This window comes from Nerophis lumbriciformis, linkage group LG01 (assembly GCF_033978685.3).
Source record: "Nerophis lumbriciformis linkage group LG01, RoL_Nlum_v2.1, whole genome shotgun sequence".
NCBI lineage: Eukaryota > Metazoa > Chordata > Actinopteri > Syngnathiformes > Syngnathidae > Nerophis > Nerophis lumbriciformis.
The window spans coordinates 16,229,628-16,250,831 of NC_084548.2; the positions used below are offsets into that span (position 1 = coordinate 16,229,628).

General features: G+C 36.4%; 1 protein-coding gene across 1 annotated transcript; it reads left to right on the forward strand.

Moving 5' to 3' along the window:
• The first annotated feature begins 5,336 nt into the window (after positions 1-5,336).
• On the forward strand, positions 5,337-20,745 carry LOC133612995 (tumor necrosis factor receptor superfamily member 1A). Its single transcript, XM_061970502.1, has 10 exons — positions 5,337-5,466; positions 8,939-9,002; positions 9,082-9,204; positions 10,883-10,999; positions 11,083-11,128; positions 13,212-13,339; positions 13,485-13,619; positions 14,602-14,639; positions 15,097-15,196; positions 19,199-20,745. The coding sequence occupies exons 1-10, from the start codon at positions 5,458-5,460 to the stop codon at positions 19,531-19,533; spliced, it is 1,095 nt and encodes a 364-aa protein (XP_061826486.1). The 5' UTR covers positions 5,337-5,457; the 3' UTR covers positions 19,534-20,745.
• The last annotated feature ends 459 nt before the right edge of the window (positions 20,746-21,204 follow it).

Consider the following 21,204-nt stretch of genomic DNA (forward strand, 5'->3'; position numbering starts at 1 on the left):
CCACTGCAGCCTCTGTGCAGCTGCACACACACACACACACACACACACACGCACACAGAGGAAATCATTTTAGGCTGGATTTGCGACTCACTCTGACCTACTTTTAATGGCGCTCGCTCATACTGTGTTTATGTGACAATTAGAAATAAACCTAAACGCGATATAAATGCCTTACAACAGCACATGGCGATGTATCTCTTGCAAGTGTTTCCTGCGTCAAAAAGTAAAATATTATTACTAGGAACACCTGCACGATACTGGAGTGTACAGTAATACTGTACACTCAAGCCCCCCTAAAATATTCTTAAGCCCCCCCTAAATAATTTGGTGTTTTATATATATATATTTTTATTTTTATTTTTATTTTTTTACAAATACATGCCGACATATTCATTATAAAGTGGCCCGAATATGAGTTTAAATCATACTTGCCAACCTTGAGACCTCCGATTTCGGGAGGTGGGGGGCGGGGCGTGGTTAAGAGGGAAGGAGTATATTTACAGCGAGAATTCACCAAGTATTTTATATATATATATATATATATATATATATATATATATATATATATATATATATATATATATATAATAAATACTTGAATTTCAGTGTTCATTTATTTACACATACAGACACATAACACTCATCTACTCATTGTTGAGTTAAGGGTTGAATTGTCCATCCTTGTTCTATTCTCTGTCACTATTTTTCGAACCATGCTGAACACCCTCTCTGATGATGCATTGCTGTGTGGCACGCACAAAAGTGCCTTCATCAAATGCACTAGATGGCAGTATTGTCCTGTTTAAGAGTGTCACAAACATTGCTGTTTACGGCAGACAAACTGCTTTACGGTAGACGAAAACGTGACTGCTGTTGTTGTGTGTTGTTGCCGCGCTGGGAGGACGTTAATGAAACTGTCTAACAATAAACCCACACAAGAAACCAAGAACTCGCCCTCGATCATTCTACAGTTATAACGTGATTGGGCAGGCACGCTGTTTATTTTGTGGGAAAGCGGACTCCGGTCCGCATGGACCTGAGTCCGCCTGAATTTCGGGAGATTTTTGGGAGAAAATTTGTCCCGGGAGGTTTTCGGGAGAGGCGCTGAATTTCGGGAGTCTCCCGGAAAATCCGGGAGGGTTGGCAAGTATGGTTTAAATAAATAATCATATAACTCAGGGGTCGGGAACCTTTTTAACTGAGAGAGCCATGAAAGCCAAATATTCTAAAAATGTATTTCCGTGAGAGCCATATCATATTTTTTAACACTGAACACAACTAAATGCGTGCATTTTTAAATAAGACCAACATTTTTAGGGTATAATAGGTCTCTTATTCTTTTTAATCAATCAATCAATCAATCAATGTTTATTTATATAGGGCTAAATCACAAGTGTCTCAAAGGGCTGCACAAGCCACAACGACATCCTCGGTACAGAGCCCACATAAGGGCAAGGAAAAACTCACCCCAGTGGGACGTCGATGTGAATGACTATGAGAAACCTTGGAGAGGACCGCATATGTGGGTAACCCCCCCCAGGGGAGACCGAATGCAATGGATGTCGAGTGGGTCTGACATAATATTGTGAGAGTCCAGTCCATAGTGGATCCAACATAACAGTAAGATTCCAGTCCATAGTGGGGCCAGCAGGAAACCATCCCGAGCGGAGACGGGTCAGCAGCGCAGAGATGTTCCCAACCGATGCACATAATAACATTGTTATTCTGAAGCCAGCCAATAATAAATAAAATACTTCTTACCATTAATGCCACTTCTTGAACAGGTGCGGTAGAAAACGGATGGGTGGATTAAAATGCATGAGAAGGTTTTATATTTTGAACGTTATTTTTAACACTGTGATTACCAGCGGAATTATTCATTGCTTATCGTGTTAAGCAATGTCAGCTAAGATTTACCTGAGAGCCAGATGCAGTCGTCAAAAGAGCCACATCTGGCTCGAGAGCCATAGGTTCCCTACCCCTGATATAACCTGTCATTATTCACTCAGTTTCCCCTCACTTCATAGCGTAGCTGTCTTCCAGAAAGCTAAGATAAGAACAAGCTTAAAAAGTAGATGTGTTTCTATCAGGGGGGTTCAACTGTGGAACAGCTTGGATGATTCCTTAAAATGTTCCAATTCCATTCACACATTTAAAAAAAAACTTTAAGACCAATGTCTTGAAAACATATATCACTCTTGAATCAACACAGTAGTTAATACTATGATCAATGTTAATTAAAATTCTAAATGTGGGATATAAATAATAATGGAAGTATAATTGTTTGTATATAGTATATAAATTGGTACAAAGGTTTAACACGTGTACAAGGATATTTCACATGCCTTTACTGTGTATATAATTGAACTGTGTTCATGCTGTGTATAATGTGTATTTATAATATGTTGTACAAAGGACATTTAACAATTTTCGGAAGTTCATCTTGTACTTGACATTGTTTATAGGGTTAGGCGCAATAAGTGTTCAACTTCAGCCTAAACCCTTTCGGTCTGCAACATTTTCATTTTCAATCTATGAATGTTCAACTGTTTCTTTATTTTGTTGACGATTGACCGAAGAATAATAAACTATATAAACTATATAAATCACCAAAAATGCTGCTGCCCCCTGCTCCCCTCACCTCCCAGGGGATGGGTAGGAGTGAGGTGTGATCTGGGATGGAGGTCTAGAAGTAATCTGACTAGCTTGTTCTGGGATATTTGGAGTCTAGAGTTTTGGAGGTCTAGGGTCTAGGGTTTTGGAGGTGCTAGGGTACCAGGAGGTGCATGCGTAATCGAAAAAGGGTTGAACGAGAGTTCCCGCTACAATCTTCATGGTGCTTTTGTTGACCAGAGAGAAGGTTATGTAGAGAAATCTCGTTCGTTGGTTGATCTTTTTGATTACCTTGGTTGCCATTTTATCACAGGAAAGATTAGCCTCTAGAATGGAACCGAGGTAGGTGACCTCATCTTTCCTGGTGATAACAATGTCACCCACTTTTATATTGAAGTCATTGACTTTCTTAAGGTTGATGTGGGACCCAAATAGGATGGATTCCGTTTTACCCAAGTGTATGGATAGCTTGTTGTCAGCGAGCCATTAGGATTGTGTCCAATGTTCACTACAGACATCATTCAAATCCACTATTCATGGAGTTAAAGCAACTTAAACTGCACGATGTGATTAACTTTAAAACTGCTCAAATGATGTTTAGGGCATCCCAAAACTCTCTACCATCCAATATACAGAACCTATTCCAGGATAGAGATGCTCACCATAGTTACAGTCTAAGAGGAAACAACAAATTATATTTGCCTAAATTTAGAACAACTTTAAAATCAATGTGCATTTCAGTGCGTGGAGTCAGTGTGTGGAACAACTTAGGGGACGAGTTAAAAACGTGTTCTAACATGATTAAATTTAAAACACTGTTTAAAGAAGAAGTACGAGGAGGAAAGAGAGTGATGCCCTCAGCACAGAGCGATGGGAGAGAGGTGTATGGTCAGAGAGTGTTTGGGCCTGTGTGTGTGTGTGTGTGTGTGTGTGTGTGTGTGTGTGTGTGTGTGTGTGTGTGTGTGTGTGTGTGTGTGTGTGTGTGTGTGTGTGTGTGTGTGTGTGTGTGTGTGTGTGTGTGTGTGTGTGTGTGTGTGTGTGTTTGTCTCCTTTTGTCTTGTCTCATAGTAATAGTGGTACTATTGTATTGTTAGTGTACAGGAGCTTTTCTTGTTTTTGTTTTTATAGTATTGTTCTTGTTTTATATTGTTTATGTTAAATGTGTAATGAGTGAGAGGGGTTGGGATATTATAAGCATCTGCTTCATCCAAGCCCTTTTCAAGCCTTGTAATATGTAATATAAAATGTATCTGCCAAAATATATTTTAAAAAAATGTGTGTAGTTGTACTGTGCAGGTTTGAAATAAATGCTTCAATATGGTAGCAGTCATGGCGCCCTGTAGTCACATGAGTGCCTTTTGACCAATCATTGACGAAATCGCCTGAAACCGAGTTGGCCATACTCTCTCTACACGACTCTTAGTAGAGCTATTCACAATGTATTCCATTGGACATCTTGTGGATTTTCTCATACATAGCCATATCTAAGTGAAAGTAGAATTCTGGAATGAGTAAACTGGTACACTTGTTTCTTTCATAATGGGCAAATTACTACGATACGCATCCTGGTGTGCTACAACTTCTCTGACACTGTCTGTGCAACACTAAATAATAAATGATAAATGGGTTGTACTTGTATAGCGCTTTTCTACCTTCAAGGTACTCAAAGCGCTTTGACACTACTTCCACATTTACCCATTCACACACACATTCACACACTGATGGAGGGAGCTGCCATGCAAGGCGCTAACCAGCACCCATCAGGAGCAAGGGTGAAGTGTCTTGCTCAGGACACAACGGACATGACGAGGTTGGTACTAGGTGGGGATTGAACCAGGGACTCTCGGGTTCCCACGCCGTCCACTACCTAGCCTTATTTTGGATACAGGTTGTGACAATGAATTTCCCCAAGGGGACCAATAAATCTAAATCTAAAAAAAATCTAAATTGTAAAGTATACTAATGCACTTGTATCTCAATGTGATGAGCTTACGTTATAAGTGACACTTACCTGTCCCTCAAAAAAATATGAAATAAATGAACTGACAAACCGCAAACATGTCTTAGAAATGCCACAAGGTGTTGATTGATTGATTGAAACTTTTATTAGTAGATTGCACAGTACAGTACATATTCTGTACAATTTACCACTAAGTGGTAACACCTGAATACGTTTTTCAACTTGTTTTCCACGTAAATCAATTCATGGTAATGTTTTCAGCAGTTAGGGTTAGGGTTGGGGTTTTCTTAACTCCCGACCACCAGCCTTGTTTCAGTGAATGCCCCATGACTCAATGAAGATTTTAAATCTGTAAAACGTTCTAGACAGTACTTGCTTGTTACCAGCCAAGCATGCAGGTGTCTATTTTATTAGTATACTTAGATTTAGTCCCACAAATGAGGAAACTGGAGTTGCAAAAAAGCCATTCATGTTTACACGACATCAAAACATGTGTTATACAGTATACTGTGGTGCCTTTTTTGCATATTATCAAGACATCCGCATGACTGGCATCACGAAGATTTACAGGAATTATTGTAATCATCATGAAGTGAAACTTAATGCTGGTCGTCACCATCTGAGTGTGTTGTGGTATAAGCTGATGTCACCAGATTTCCTGTCTCTCGCAGCCCTCTGAGAAAACAACCTGAACCTAAGGCAGACCGACACACACCGACTCTAAATTACCCGTATTTCCTTTCACTCCCTCATGATGGCAGAGTGTCGGAAGGGCTTCCTTACCCGTTGATGCCCTCCTATGTGCCACGCTGTCTCTCAGATGACCAGATCCAACTCCATCAGAAGTTTGTCATTTGTGTCACCTCAAGGTCTACTTATCCAACATGGACTTGGTGAGCATCGGTATTTTTTTCAGAATGCATTATTGTAGGTGATTTGTTTCAACATAAAATCCTCAATGAATCTCTTCTGGGGTCACACTGTGGCCATTACGTAACTTACATTGTTTCTTTTTCTTCTTGTGTATTTCTTCTGACCGAGCTTCTTAAAGGAGTTCATGTTATTTTTCTAATGCATGTCACTTAAAAGGTGAGGAAGAAGCAAAACACATGCAGTAGCTGTAGTGCTTGTAAAAACTGATCATGATGATCAAACAATACCATATTTGGTAATATTGTTTGTTGTTAAGCGTGTAATCATGTCAAGTGCTTTGTTACTGCAGTTGATTGGTATTTAAAATCAAAACAATTGTTTACTGATCAAATTATGCACTCGTAATTCGATAATTCCTTACTGAAACTTTGTTCATTTCACTTTCAGTTTAACCTAGCCCTTATTTATTTACACACACAAAAAAATGAATATAAGATACAATACAATACACATCATAGTTCCCTGGAGACCAACATAGCCTAAATAGTTTTTTGAAAAAGAATAAAGAAAGAAAGAAAGAGAGGGTTCTCTATATTTAAGTGTAGTTGAGCATATCCTCATAGATATTCTAATCTACATGGTAGATAAAAGTTACAACGGTGTCTTGTTGAGTTAGTATGGCGCCCCATAATACACCTGCTGTGATCCTGTTTTTATGTTTTTATGTTTTTATTAATTCTATTTTAATTATTTATTTTTTATCGTGTTCTGTTTGTGTTGTGTTGTGTTTGCTCGGTACTCGTTTTATCTTTTAACCTGCTCATTGTACAGCACTTTGGCTACCCCTGTGGTAAATTTTAAATGTGCTCTATAAATAAAGTTGATTTGATTTGATTTGATTAGTATGTGCTGTATATCAGAAGTATGTAAAACTGTTGTCTTCAATTAAAAGAGGACCAGATGAATGATCTATTGGAAAATGTTATTATTATTAAGAATTAATTTTGAATTAATGAGCTGTTGTAAAGGTGTGATTGACAAGTAGCATCCCAAATACGAATGTAAAAATATATTAAACTATAATATAATGTCTACATACAAGAACTATTAATAACATGACCTCTTGTACTCAAAATAACTATTGGTTTCATTAACTTATTGGACAAGTTATGTACAGTATCTTATTTTCAAGTTATTTAAAAAAATAAAATAAAATACTTCCTAAAACTTTTGGCTTGAGGCAACAGATTAATTTTGATGCAATGAACGAATTCATGAATAATTTTACAGCGTCTTTATTGTAGCTCTTGTTCTTCATACTAAAAATCATATAGTTCAAGGGTTTTTTCTATATAAAATGACAGTTTATTAACCTTAAACAATTCAGAAATATTAGACAGTTCTTCATTTGCTTTCCTTGTCAAACATCAAGATTTGAATATGATATTAAAAGACAGGAGGTAGTACAATTCTTACAAACATTTTTTAAATCATTGATATAGATATGAAATATAAGAGTTCCTTAAATGGAACCCCCGATGAACCCCAAAAACTAGTTTAGCTCTACTAGTATTATTAATAGCAACATATTGTTGTATAATGCACTATTGTTGACTGGGTTAAAATATATCAAGACTTTTTACCTTTAAAAAATCTTATGAATTTAAATTCATCTGTAATAGCAGGATCAACAAGCTTACTCACAATCAATGCACACTTGTATTTCATAGTTTATTGAAGATAGTAATGCATGCGTCTATAATGAAGTGGGCAACTGTCATGTCTGTGTGACCATGTTTTGTATTAGTCATATTTTGTTTAGTTTAGTTATTGGACTCTTTAGTTTCTGGCTTTTCACTCCCTTGTCTTGTTTCCATGGTTACCCATTAGTTTCACCTGTTCCACGTTTGGACTCATTGTGCACTCTTGTTTGTCACCATAGCAACCCATTAGTTTTCACCTGTCACGTCATGCACCTGTTTCACGTTTTGAGTCACGCACCTGTTTTCGTTAATCATGTCTGTAGTATTTAAGTTCATTGTTTTCAGTTTGTCTTCCTGGCGACATCCCACATTTATGCTCTTCACATTCCTGACACTTGTTTTCATGTCCATCTTTCATGCTGCTATTTTAGTCCAAGCCAATTAAATTTTTGTTTATTAATGCTATAGTCTTTTGGTTTCATAGTTTGTTCTCCGCCACTGTGCGCGCTTTTCGTTTGTACTCTTTTTTTTGTCCTTTGTTAGTGTAAAAAAAAAAAAATGTACTTACATTCCCGTCTCGCCCGAGCCAACTTTCCGTTGCCTTCCGGAAAAGCAAACACCAAGGACCAAGTCGTGACAGCAACTACAGCAATCTTTGCACTCCCTTGGTTTTCCAACTATTTAGACAATAATGACTGTATGTTGACAATTTTTTTTGTGTGGATGATAAATGTATACTGCTATCATGCTTGCCAACCTTAAGACCTCCGATTTCGGGAGGGGGGCGGTCGGGGGGCGTGGTTGGGGGCGTGGTTAAGAGGGCAGGAGTATATTTACAGCTAGAATTCACCAAGTCAAGTATTTCATATATATATAAGAAATACTTGACTTTCAGTGAATTCTATTTATATATATATATATACATATATATATATATATATATATATATATATATATATATATATATATGTATATATATATATATATATATATACACATATATATATATATATATATATATATAGATAAGAGAAATACTTGAATTTCAGTGTTCATTTATTTACACATAACACTCATCTACTCATTGTTGAGTTAAGGGTTGAATTGTCCATCCTTGTTCTATTCTCTGTCACTATTTTTCGAACCATGCTGAACACCCTCTCTGATGATGCATTCTGCTTCATCACCTTGTTGTGTGCGCAGTTGTGCACTGCACTCTCTAAAAGCCCTAGATGTTGTCACTTATGCATGTACAGTAGATGGCAGTATTGTCCTGTTTAAGAGTGTCACAACCTTGCTGTTTACGGCAGACAAACTGCTTTACGGTAGACAAAAACGTAACTGCTGTTGTGCGTTGTTGCCGCGCTGGGAGGACGTAATGAAACTGCCTAACAATAAACCCACATAAGAAACTAAGAACTCGTCCCCGATCATTCTCCAGTTATAACGTCATTGGGCAGGCGCGCTGTTTATATTGTGGGAAAGCGGACGTAAAAACAGGCTGTCGACACGTCACTCAGGTCCGCCTGAATTTCGGGAGATTTTCGTGAGAAAATTTGTCCCGGGAGGTTTTCGGGAGAAGCGCTGAATTTCGGGAGTCTCCCGGAAAATCCGGGAGGGTTGGCAAGTATGACTGCTATACAAGATCTAGTGACAATCTAAAATGTCAGAGTTGTACTCACTGATATATTGTAGTGTATGTAGGTAAAATGTACATGTTTATTTATTCTCAGTCTTTTTTGATTATTTTATTTAATCTGTATAGAAAACACATTGTCTTGTGTTTTAGATTTTCTTGTTTCTGGCCTTATTTTCCATTGGACATAGTGACGATTCCTGTTCGTGTCCAGCTGGTAAGTTCTAACACTTAGATTCATTAGTTATCTTCTGTTTAACTGGTTTTATTTAAAGTACTTTTTTTGTCGCCTACAGGTTACTATAAAAAGGGAAACTGCGATGATCTCTTTTCTGAGAGATGTGGACAATGTGAGAATCGCACATACACAGCAAACAACAACACTAGGAATAAATGCTTTAGTTGTAGCAGGTGTGAAGGTGAGTAACATTCGTTTTGTTGCCTACCAAGATGATTTCATCACACATTCTACATCATCATACAAAAAGAAATAACGCAACAAGTCGGTAATACTAACTGATGGATGGGTGATGTGATATTAAAGCAAAGTTATCATTTAAAATCAGAACTGCTACATTTACAATAGCTTTTTGGATAAATTGTACAAGTAGTTTTAATGCAACATACTTTTTCCTTCTAAGTATTTAAACATTGAATTTCATTCCGATCCCTACATTTATGTATTTATTCATCATTATATTAATTTATAATCCATTGATTACTGCTGCAATGAATCATTTATTTGGCTTGTTAGAGGGACTTCTTATCACATGATGGTCACATAAATCTATTTCACCAATCCAACCTAAGCACTAGTGACCTGACTCCATTTCACCAATCAAACGGAGTCTGGCAGTCACATGACTGCACTCAAAAGTGCCATAATGACGTCAGAAAAGGCAGTTTAACTCTTCAATGTTTACTTACAATGTAGGAAAAAAGAACATATACATCATGTGCTGTCATTTGTGTCAGTAGAAATGTTCATATTTATGGTTTATGTTTATTTCGAACATGAATACAGTTACAACATGATACATCACAATTTCCTGTTTCTCTATTCAACAAGTTCGAAGAGGAGTAGGAAGAAGCAGCTCTTATCTAATCCTACCCCTTTTCCATATCATAGCCATTACTAGCACTTTTATTCACTTCCTGTTCTCAATTTTGACAGTTTACTCCAATCCAATCCAATCCACTTTATTTATATAGCACATTAAAACAACAAAAATGTGCAGCACAAAAATTATTAAAAACAAGATTCAAATACTATCCTTAGCTCCACCAATGACTGAATAAAAACTAAATAAAAACAATATTAAAAAAATATGATTAAAACGATTTTGAAGGGTAAAACTAATTAAAACAATAGATAGAAATACAAATTTAAAAACACAGAGGACCACACAACCAATCAATGTGTAACCAGCGAGGAAACCAGCGTTTTTTTAAACATCCATCCATTTTCTACCGCTTATCCCTTTCGGGGGTCGCGGGGGTTAAACAATGTTATTCATAACAATCATGGAATTTGTAACACAGGAAGCCAGCGTTTGTGGGGCGTTTTTGTCAGATGCAAACATGTTGTTTAACTGCTTTGAATACAATTTTGTTAAAAGGAATGGAATTAAATGAAATTAATGAGTGAATTAATACTTATTATTATTTCATTAAAGCAAATGGGACCAAAAATAATTTGATAACGTCGTCATCAAATACTTTTTGGTCACATTTATCATATCATAATCGTAACACTTTTATTAAGTGAATGACTCCCTTTTTTTCTTGTTATTTTAATCTACAACCCGTATTAACGCTGATATGAGCGTATGAATTCAAGTAAAAAAAAACAACCTCCAAAGGCATCTATGCCTTACCTAGTGTAAAGGTCACCACATGTTACTGCTTTTACTTGACTGATATAAAAGTAACAGTACTTTCACTTGAGTATAATTTTTTGGCTACTATGCCCACCTCTGTTTGAATTCTACAATCAATATTGGGATTGTGTCGAGAAGGAAACCCAATTCAAAAAAACATTTGGATAAAGAAGGGGAAACACATCCAAAGTGTGACAGATTTCTGATTTCTCCTCAGGTAATCTAGTTGAAAAACAGAAGTGCACCTCCAAAAGTGACGTAGTATGTGATTGCAAGGATGGATACTACAAATTGAGGAAATCTTGCCACATGTGCTACTGTGAAGGCTGTGAAAGTAATTTATATTTATTTATTATTGTTCATTATTCCCAATGTTTGTATTTTTCTTTGGTCATTTGTTTTGTTTCTGTTTTTCAGATTCTAGCAATAACCCTCCTTTTGATATGTGTGCGGCCTGTCTTAGGTGAGTCATAACAGGAGCATCTGTTGGTTATTCATTGGGGAAATACCTGCAAAAGAACACAACAGTGCACAAAAACATTAGCGCTTGGATGCATCATACAGAGAGGTGTTTCTATATCAGGGGTCACCAACCTTTTTGAAACCAAGAGCTACTTTTTGGGTACTGATTAACGCGAAGGGCTACCAGTTTCCAACCATCCATTTCCTACCGCTTATTCCCTTTGGAGTCGCGGGGGGCGCTGGAGCCTATCTCAGCTACAATCGGGCGGAAGGCGGCGTACACCCTGGACAAGTCGCCACCTCATCGCAGGGGCTACCAGTTTGATACACACTTAAATAAATTGCCAGAAATAGCCAATTTGCTCAATTTACCTTTAACTCTATGTTATTATTAATAATTAATGATGTTTATCTTTGTGGAAACACTGATCATCTTAATGATTTCTCACAATAAATATATATAGAAACAGATAAATATCAATATGCAACACTTTATTTTTATATTTTCTTTAAGTGCACATTTTTCAAATTGAACATTTTCAAATGATCACTTCTAAGACAGTCTTGTGAAATCACAATATCCCATTTTAACTAGCTAGGTCGGCAACCCGCGGCTCTAGAGCCGCATGCGGCTCTTTAGCGCCGCCCTAGTGGCTCTCTGGAGCTTTTTAAAAAATGTATGAAAAATGGAAAAAGATGAGGGGAAAAAAATATATTTTTTGTTTTAATATGGTTTCTGTAGGAGGACAAAACATGACACAAACCTCCCTAATTGTTATAAAGCACACTGCCAGCTTCACGGATTCGAGTATTTGGCGAGCGCCGTTTTGTCCTACTAATTTTGGCGGTCCTTGAACTCACCGTAGTTTATTTACATGTATAACTTTCTCCGACTTTCTAGGACATGTTTTATGCCACTTCTTTTTCTGTCTCATTTTGTCCAACAAACTTTTAACGTTGTGCGTGAATGCACAAAGGTGAGTTTTGTTGATGTTATTGACTTGTGTGGAGTGCTAATTGGGCATATTTGGTCACTGCATGACTGCAAGCTAATCGATGCTAACATGCTATTTAGGCTAGCTATATGTACATATTGCATCATTATGCCTCATTTGTAGCTACCGGTATATTTGAGCTCATTTAGTTTCCTTTAAGTCCTCTTAATTCAATTTATATCTCACGACACACTATCTGTATGTAATATGGCTTTTAATTTTTTGCGGCTCCAGACAGATTTGTTTTTGTATTTTTGGTCCAATATGGCTCTTTCAACATTTTGGGTTGCCGACCCCTGAGCTAGCCACTAACATTTTTTAACAAATCATGAATTACTTTCCACCATCTTTGTACAAATAATAACTCATGTAAAATACAAAAGTCAACTCTCAAATTTTTAAATAAATCATGTCACACTTTGAACTGGACACCAAATCTGTTATCTGTTTCTTTGTCAGTTAGTGAAGACCAAGTCTTTAAAATATTTTCTTGGATTTTCAAATTCTATTTGAGTTTTGTCTCTCTTAGAATTAAAAATGTCGAGCAAAGCGAGACCAGCTTGCTAGTAAATAAATCAAATTTAAAAAATAGAGGCAGCTCACTGGTAAGTGCTGCTATTTGAGCTATTTTAAGAACAGGCCAGCGGGCTACTCATCTGGTCCTTACGGGCTACTTGGTGCCCGCGGGCACCGCGTTGGTGACCCCTGTTCTATATGATCAAGACATGAACATGATTTCCTCAAATAATGCGCGGGAGTGTCTTTTTTTCTTAACGCAATTGCAGAAAATACGGAATGTTTATTTGAGATGCGGGCACTATTTGAAGATCTACAGTACATGACGGGCACAAAATATGTTTTAGTATTAAGTTGTGCACTTCTACACCACAACAACCTGAATAATAAACATTGTAAAATGAATGCTTCTCTGGCATGTCAATGACAGCTATTATTACAATTTCAGAATTTTCTTCGCAACCCTCATTTATTTTATTTGTTAAATTGTGCAGGTGTACCTAATGTTGTAGACAGCAGACTGTGTGGAGATAAATTAATTTGCAAAATTATACTTCTCTTTATGCCGTTTAGCAAGGAACAGTGTTTGAAAGATGCAAAATGCAAGAAAAAATGTGCAACTACGACGACAACTACTTCATTCACAACCGAGACAAGTGATTTCAACTCAAATGAATCACGAAATGAAGCTCCGCTTAATGGTATGTTTTATGTTTTTTAACACATCTGCTACTACGGACCCATTTGCTGGTTGTATAGTTTTAATTGGTCAGATCATATGTTTGAATAATAATGTCTGAATTGGTCATTTTCTACAATTAGGTTTAAATTATTTTGCATTCACAGCAGGAAATGATGTCCAGTGGTGGATGATCATGATCCTGGTTGTGGTGTTCTGCATCTGTGTTGCCTCCTACCCTTGCTCTCATCCCTGCTGCAGAATCAACAAGAACCCTGGGAAGGATACAGAATGCTTTAATGGTAAATAAGTAAAATATTATTTTTCAATAGAAGAGAGGAAATGAGCAGATTCACACAAATGCTCTATTTGTATATATATATATATATACATATATATATATATATATATATATATATATATATATATATATATATATATATATACACATACATACATACATTTTCTACTGTTTGTCTATATATATATATATATATATATATATATATATATATATATATATATATATATATATATATATACATACATACATACATACATTTTCTACCGTTTGTCTATATATATATATATATATATATATATATATATATATATATATATATATATATAAATATGTATGTATTTATAGCTATTATTTCTTAGTCTTAAATCAAAAATGGCTAAATAAGCTAAAAATATCAATACAACAAACCAAACCAAACCAATCAGAGCGCACTGTTAAGTATCGTGGCCACTGATTGGTTTAGCCTCATGCAGCATTACTATATTAGATTAAAAGAGTGTAAAGGTGACTGATGGGTGATATTTCATGTCTAGATGGCGCTCGTAATGTTGAAAAGTGTATATAGAAGGTTGTAAATGATTCCTACTTCGCAAAAATGTATTCACCGTGCTCATGTTTGGAACCATTCAACAGCGAAAAACAAGGGAGGACTGTATTTAACTTATTTTAAAAGGTATATAGGTTTCAGTGCATATTACTTGAGATTGGTCTAACATAGAAAGTAAATGGAAAGAAAAATATTCTTAGTTTTATTTTAGACATTTAATTTTCAGTTTTTTAATAAAAGCGTACGGACCTAGGGACCCCCTCAGAAGCGAGATGCTGCATCTTAAGGGGCTATTTTTAATAAATTAAAATGATAAAAAAAATCAGTTTTGTTTATGATTATATTTTACAGAAATGTCAGTGACCTATTTATGTTGCTTTCTGGGAAGTTTTGCAAAGAATCTCACTGATTATATCTGTTTTTCTCTCTACAGAAACTCAAAGTTATTCAAGCAGCGACCCGACCACAGTGGTAAGTTCTCACTTGCATGTATATTGTATATCATGTATTGTTTATATAACTGTATACTATTTTGTATGAAGCATACATTGTTTGTCAATGATAACAAATGACAGTATGTCCTAGAAATGCATTGATAAATGATTTACTGGTTAATACATGACTACATATCATAGCAATTCCCAGAAACCATACAAATAACAGGGATGATGTCAAAGTAATCCACCTGGTCTGTGCCATGACCGCTTGTAGCATTATTGCTTTTCTCACGCCTTTGACATGTATATACATGTTTATATAGGGAAAACATTTTTTTTGCTTGTCTCAAATAAGCCACACATGAAATTCTGTTCAGAAATGACACAAGTACACCTAACTTTGAATTGTTCTTAGCGGAACCCCAGTCAATGTTATTGTGTGAAAACACAACTATCAAGGTCCTAATTCCTTTTTTGTCACTTTTATCAAGACAGTTAAGGTCTGTAAGGAAACCACCATGATGATACCCTGCCAGACATCAGTTGCACCAGTAAACATGGACCACATGGACGCTGTACTGCCAAACAATGGTAAGCTTCCATATTTGACCTGATATCTATTTGCTTTGCACGTGTGCTTGTTCACATTTTCATTTTCAAATCTGGCTACATTTTAAAAGAAAAGATTGCAACTGCGCTACTTGTAATCAGAGCCGTAACTATAATTTGACAAATACCGAACTCAAAAATTGGTTGTCCAAGAGAACCAATGATCATGATTTCTGGTTATGTTAGGCCAGCAGAGAAGGCTTTGACGTCCCTGACAGCACACCACTGATCAGTATAATATAATGTTAACGTTATGTTAACATGAATTACCATGAATTGATTAACCTGGACCCCGACTTAAACAAGTTGAAACACTTATTCGGGTGTTACCATTTAGCATACTTGCCAACCCTCCCGAATTTTCCGGGAGACTCCCGAAATTCAGCGCCTCTCCCGAAAACCTCCCTGGACAAATATTCTCCCGAAAATCTCCCGATTTTCAGCCGGATCTGGAGGCCACGCTCCATGCTCCATGCGGACCTGAGTGAGGACAGCCTTTTTTTGACGGGAGGACAACAGGGTGACAAGAACTAAATCATCCAGACGAGATAAATTGTATTATTATGTTTATCTTACCTAAAAATAAATATATTTATTAATAAAAAAAAAAAAAAAACGAAATAAATTTTTACTATATTTTGCTAAAACATCAAAATTAATTGTATTTCTATTTGTATTTTTTCTGACTTCTTTTTACATCCAGCCATTAGAATTATACATTAAAATAAACATATTTGAAATAATTAATTTTAAATTATCATAATAATTCATTTAAAATGACCATATTTAATTATTAAAATAATTGCTTGTTTATCAACAACTTTAGCATTTTATTCATTACATTTTGAAGCTCTCAGAAGCCAAGTTATGTTATATTCCTTAATATTTATTTATGCAAGTTTGAAGTATCAATTATCTAAACACAGTTTTATTTGCATATTTTCAGGATCTAGCTATATATATATATATATATATATATATATATATATATATATATATATATATATATATATATGTATATGTATGAAATACTTGACTTGGTGAATTCTAGCTGTCAATATACTCCTCCCCTCTTAACCACGCCCTCAACCACGCCCTGCCCCACCCCCGACCACGCCCCCACCCCTCACCTCCCGAAATCGGAGATCTCAAGGTTGGCAAGTATGCCATTTAGTGGTCAATTGTACGGAATATGTACTGTACTGTACAATCTACTAATAAAAGTCTCAATCAATCAATCAATGTTGACAGCACAATTTGGATCGAATTATGTTGTCAGCAAAAGTGGACTTCATTGCGTTACATTGTTGTCTGGAGTTGACCAAAGATTGTATATTGAGAGAGGATGATCTACCGCACGGTGATTTACAGCGCACACAAGTGATGTACAGCGTACACAATGTCCTACACAAAGTATTTTTGCAGTCAGTCATATTATCTTATTTTTGTCACTTAAAAAAAGTACAGATTGTAGTTATGGCCATGGTTGTAATAATTGCGAGATTGCTATTTCATCAAGAGGAAGACGTACAAGCAATATGCGGAAACATCTTACCATTCAGCATACCATAACTATAAATTAAAAGTCGCGTTTTTGAACCACGTCGATCTCACCCCAGGAGCAGTCATGCTAGCATGTCATTTGCCATAAATACAACAGGTACTAACTCACCGCCTATCATGTTAGAACTAGTTGTCAAATTAAAATGAATGCCTTCTTGAGCAAGACGAGACACAGATTCTGACTGGATCCGAGGCTGGCAGTAAGTACTAGTTCCAGTTCATGCCTGCTTCCCGGCGCTAGCTTCTCCTTTCACCGCGGCAGGGAAGAGTACACAGACAAGCAGGGAATAAGTTTGTGGTCAAAAGCCTGAGCACATTTGCCACAGTGCTCCTGATTTTCAAAAGGTGAAGGTTCAATTGCATGCATGGTTTCATGCAACCACACTTGAAACTCATAAAATTAGAATATCATGTAAAATTCCATTCATGTCAGCATTTCAACTTCAAATGTGAAACTACTCAGTGGCCTAGTGGTTAGAGTGTCCGCCCTGAGATCGGTAGGTTTTGGCACTCAGCAGCAAGGGTTGGAATTGGGGGTTGAATCACCAAATATGATTCCCGGGCGTGGCCACCGCTGCTGCTCACTGCACCCCTCACCTCCCAGGGGGTGATCAAGGGTAATGGGTCAAATGCAGAGAATAATTTCGCCACACCTAGTGTGTGTGACAATCATTGGTACTTTAACTTTAACTTAACTAATATGTGATATCAACTCATGTAAAGAGAGATATGTCAAGCCTTTATTTATTATGGTTTTGATGATCACAGCTTACAGTTTTTGAAGACCCCACATAGTCTGAGATTTTCACTTCAAGGTTTTCATAAGACGCAAGTCATAATCATTCAAAATGATATCAAAAGAAAGCTCGAAATATCTTGAGTTGCATGTTATGTGTCAAGACTTGGTCCTGGGTGTTTGCTTTTCCGGGATGCAACGGAAAGTTGGCTCGGGTGAGACGGGAATGTAAGTACATATTTATTTAAACACTATAACTACAAAAAAAAAAGGAAGTAAACAAATGGCGGAGAACAAACTATGAAACCAAAACGACTATAAACCTGGAACAAAAACTTACTTTGGCATGGGACATGAAGCATGATCTAAGAGGATGAAGAGTGTGTAGAGCATAAATGCAAGATGTCACCAGAACGACAAACTGAAAACAATGAACTTAAATACTATAGACATGATTAGTGAAAGCAGGTGCGTGACTCAAAACGTGAAACAGGTGCGTGACGTGACAGGTGAAAACTAATGGTTGCTATGGTGACAAAACAAAACAAAAGTGCACAAAAAGTCCAAAAACAAAACCGAACATGACTAAAACAAAACATGATCACACAGACATGACATTATGTTTATCATAGTTTCACCTAAACAACTGTAAACAAACCATTCCAATATTATAGGTTTCACCAATATATTTTCTAGGGAGATAACAAAAGATTTTTAAGTTTTAAAAATGTTACTAATTGTTTCATTCTAGCATAATTTCCTCATACTTATGTTTTATTTTGTTAAATTCTACAGAATAACATTAATTTTTTTCTATGATATGTGCCTCTTAAGACTTTACTGTTGGTCCACTCTCCAAAGTAAATACTATGCATTAATATTAAATTTCTTCATAAAACTACTGTAGTTTTTTGTATTACATTCTATACAATATTTGTTATGTGATAGTTTGATTTATTTCTAAAAGGCATGTTGCATGTTAAAAGTGTGCTGTTTGGGGTTGGGGGGCAACCTCTTATTGATTTTCACTTTATTTCAATGGGAGACATGCATTTGAAATCATTTAAAAAAAATTTAATTTTTTTATTTTATTTTTTTCATTTGAGATAATTTAAGATTGTGTTGAGTAAAAGACAACCAGAAGCACAGAACCAATTAAGCATGTAAATTGAAGTGCTACTGTATAGTCGACTGTATTGCAGTTGCTGCTCCACTGCTATATTTCACAAATATTCATTATACCGTATTTTTCGGAGTATAAGTCGCACCTGCCGAAAACGCATAATAAAGAAGGAAAAAAACATATATAAGTCGCACTGGAGCCCGACCAAACTATGAAAAAAACTGTGACTTATAGTCCGAAAAATACGGTACATTGATTAATATGCAACAGAAGGACACCAAATTAGTCCACAAAGTCAAAATTAAGACATGTCATTTAAGTAATGCAATATCTCCGTGTAAAAAAACGTAAATCAGATAAGGCTATTTACTGTAGCCTGTTTATTAAAAAAAACACAACATGTTCTATATGAAAGTCATCTTTTGATTTCTTCTTGTGATCTGGCACCATATATAAAATAAAATACAATTAACTAGATCTTCTTGGGTTGCGTGGGTGTACTAAATTATCGTACAACTATTAATAAACATACAATGGAGCCTACAAAGTTGTCTCCTCACAGTTTCTAGGCAAGAGAAGGCATGCGAGCGCTGGCCGCCCATGGTCCTCTACGCCATCATCAAGGAGGTTCCCCTGCGACGGTGGAAGGAGTTCTTGAGGTTGCTGTCGGTGGCAGACCATCAGCTGGAGCGTGTGGAGCTGGAGGTGGGCTTGGGCCTCCTTGAGAGGCAGTACCAGATGTTGCTGCTGTGGAGTCAGGGCTCCTCCTCCAGTCTGGAACATGTCTTCTCCGCCTTGCATTCCATGGATTTGTCAGGCTGTGCTCAGACGCTGCAGGAGAACCTGGAGAAGCTTCAGCGCAGAAACCAGTCAAATGAGGCTTTCATCACCTGCTGAAGTGTCATTTCAAGTAAAACATTAGGAAATGCCCAATCACCCTCAATTTACAGGGTGTGTGTGAGAAATTCCAAGTCAATCCGACTTACGGAGTCACACATTGGGGTTTAACAACAGCAGCACTATCTGGTGAATTGATCTGAGAAATAATAGCACTGCCAGCCTAGTCTGGGTGCATGTATTTGCTATTTGTTTTGTTCTGTACATTGGTTCAGGATTAAAGCTTGCTTACACATACAAATACATCCAAGCACATGGCAATATATGACATATTTGAGCAAGGTTGAGTCCCAGTTTCAGTCTTGAGATAAAAAATAACAACCCAGAAGAAATCCTGGCCTACAGTAGATACTGAAGCTGTGCAAGTTATCACGAGTTCAATACATCAAGGATAGAAAATCTTTTTTTTTTTTTTTTCAAAGATCAAAGATTTTTATTTTCTTAACTTTCTTGACTTGTTTCCTAGTGCAATTGCAAAATGTATGATGCTAAAATAAGGAAATGTATACCTTACTTCCCTTTATTTCTAGTTTCACATGATTGCACCAGTTTGATGCTCTTTTACAATTATTATGTTTTGGTGACACAAGAATCCGGCTTCTTGCCCAGTGGAAAGGAAAAAACAAGCAATGAGACTGAAATCCCCACAAAATGTCATAATCCCAGTTTGCACTTGCAGCAAGTTGTGTATGTCAAAAGGCATAAAGCGGTATCACACCCTCCCCAGCCACACGTATTCTGTCTAAACTCATGGTTTCCTTTTGTGGTGTATGCGTAACTCATTTTGAAAATGAAAACATTGGGCTTTCCCAGTAAAACTGACTGATAAGAACTTTATTATGAACTAAAAGGCAATATTTGTTCCTTGTTCTTGTCAAGCTGGAACACATTGATCCAAATCTGTTTACTCTATTGATCCCAAGGGGAAATTTTATTTTGATTTTGATTGTCAGTATTTTATGTTTAAATCTATTTGTGTATGTATTTGTGTTTTTAAATATTGTAACTATTTATCAGAATTGGAAATGTTGTGTTTACTGGGTTTGTTTGTTGTTATTTATTTACTGTACACCAGGTAGCAGTCCTCTACATTTTTTTTTCTTACCAAAAGAGTGAAACAATATTTGCTTAAACTCTTAGTATTTTTTTTACAACTATTCACTTCAGACATTATGAATGTATTCAATGATAAATTGCCACAAATGAGATGAAGACACTGACTGCACTGTTTGAGTGGAGATCAGCTTTGTAAATAAAGTATCATTTAAATGCTGGCATAATCTTGGATTAAACCAATCTTTTGCATTTCAATTTATGAGTGTGAATGTTGTCTGTCTATCTGCGTTGGCCCTGCGGTGAGGTAGCGACTTGTCCAGGGTTTACCCCGCCTTCCGCCCGAGTGCAGCTGAGATAGGCTCCAGCACCCCCCGCGACCCCGAAAGGGACAAGCGGTAGAAAATGGATGGATGGTATTATAAAAAAACATGTATTCTGCTTAGCAATAGCTATGGATTTAGATTATTTTTAAAAAGTTTGAAAATGCTTTCCAAATGTGTTTATATCTTGTAACTGCTAGGGTCAAAATAGGCCTAGACCAGGGGTCTCCAAACTTTTTGACTTGGACTTGCATTGGGTTGAATAAAGATTGGCAGGATATATATATATATATAT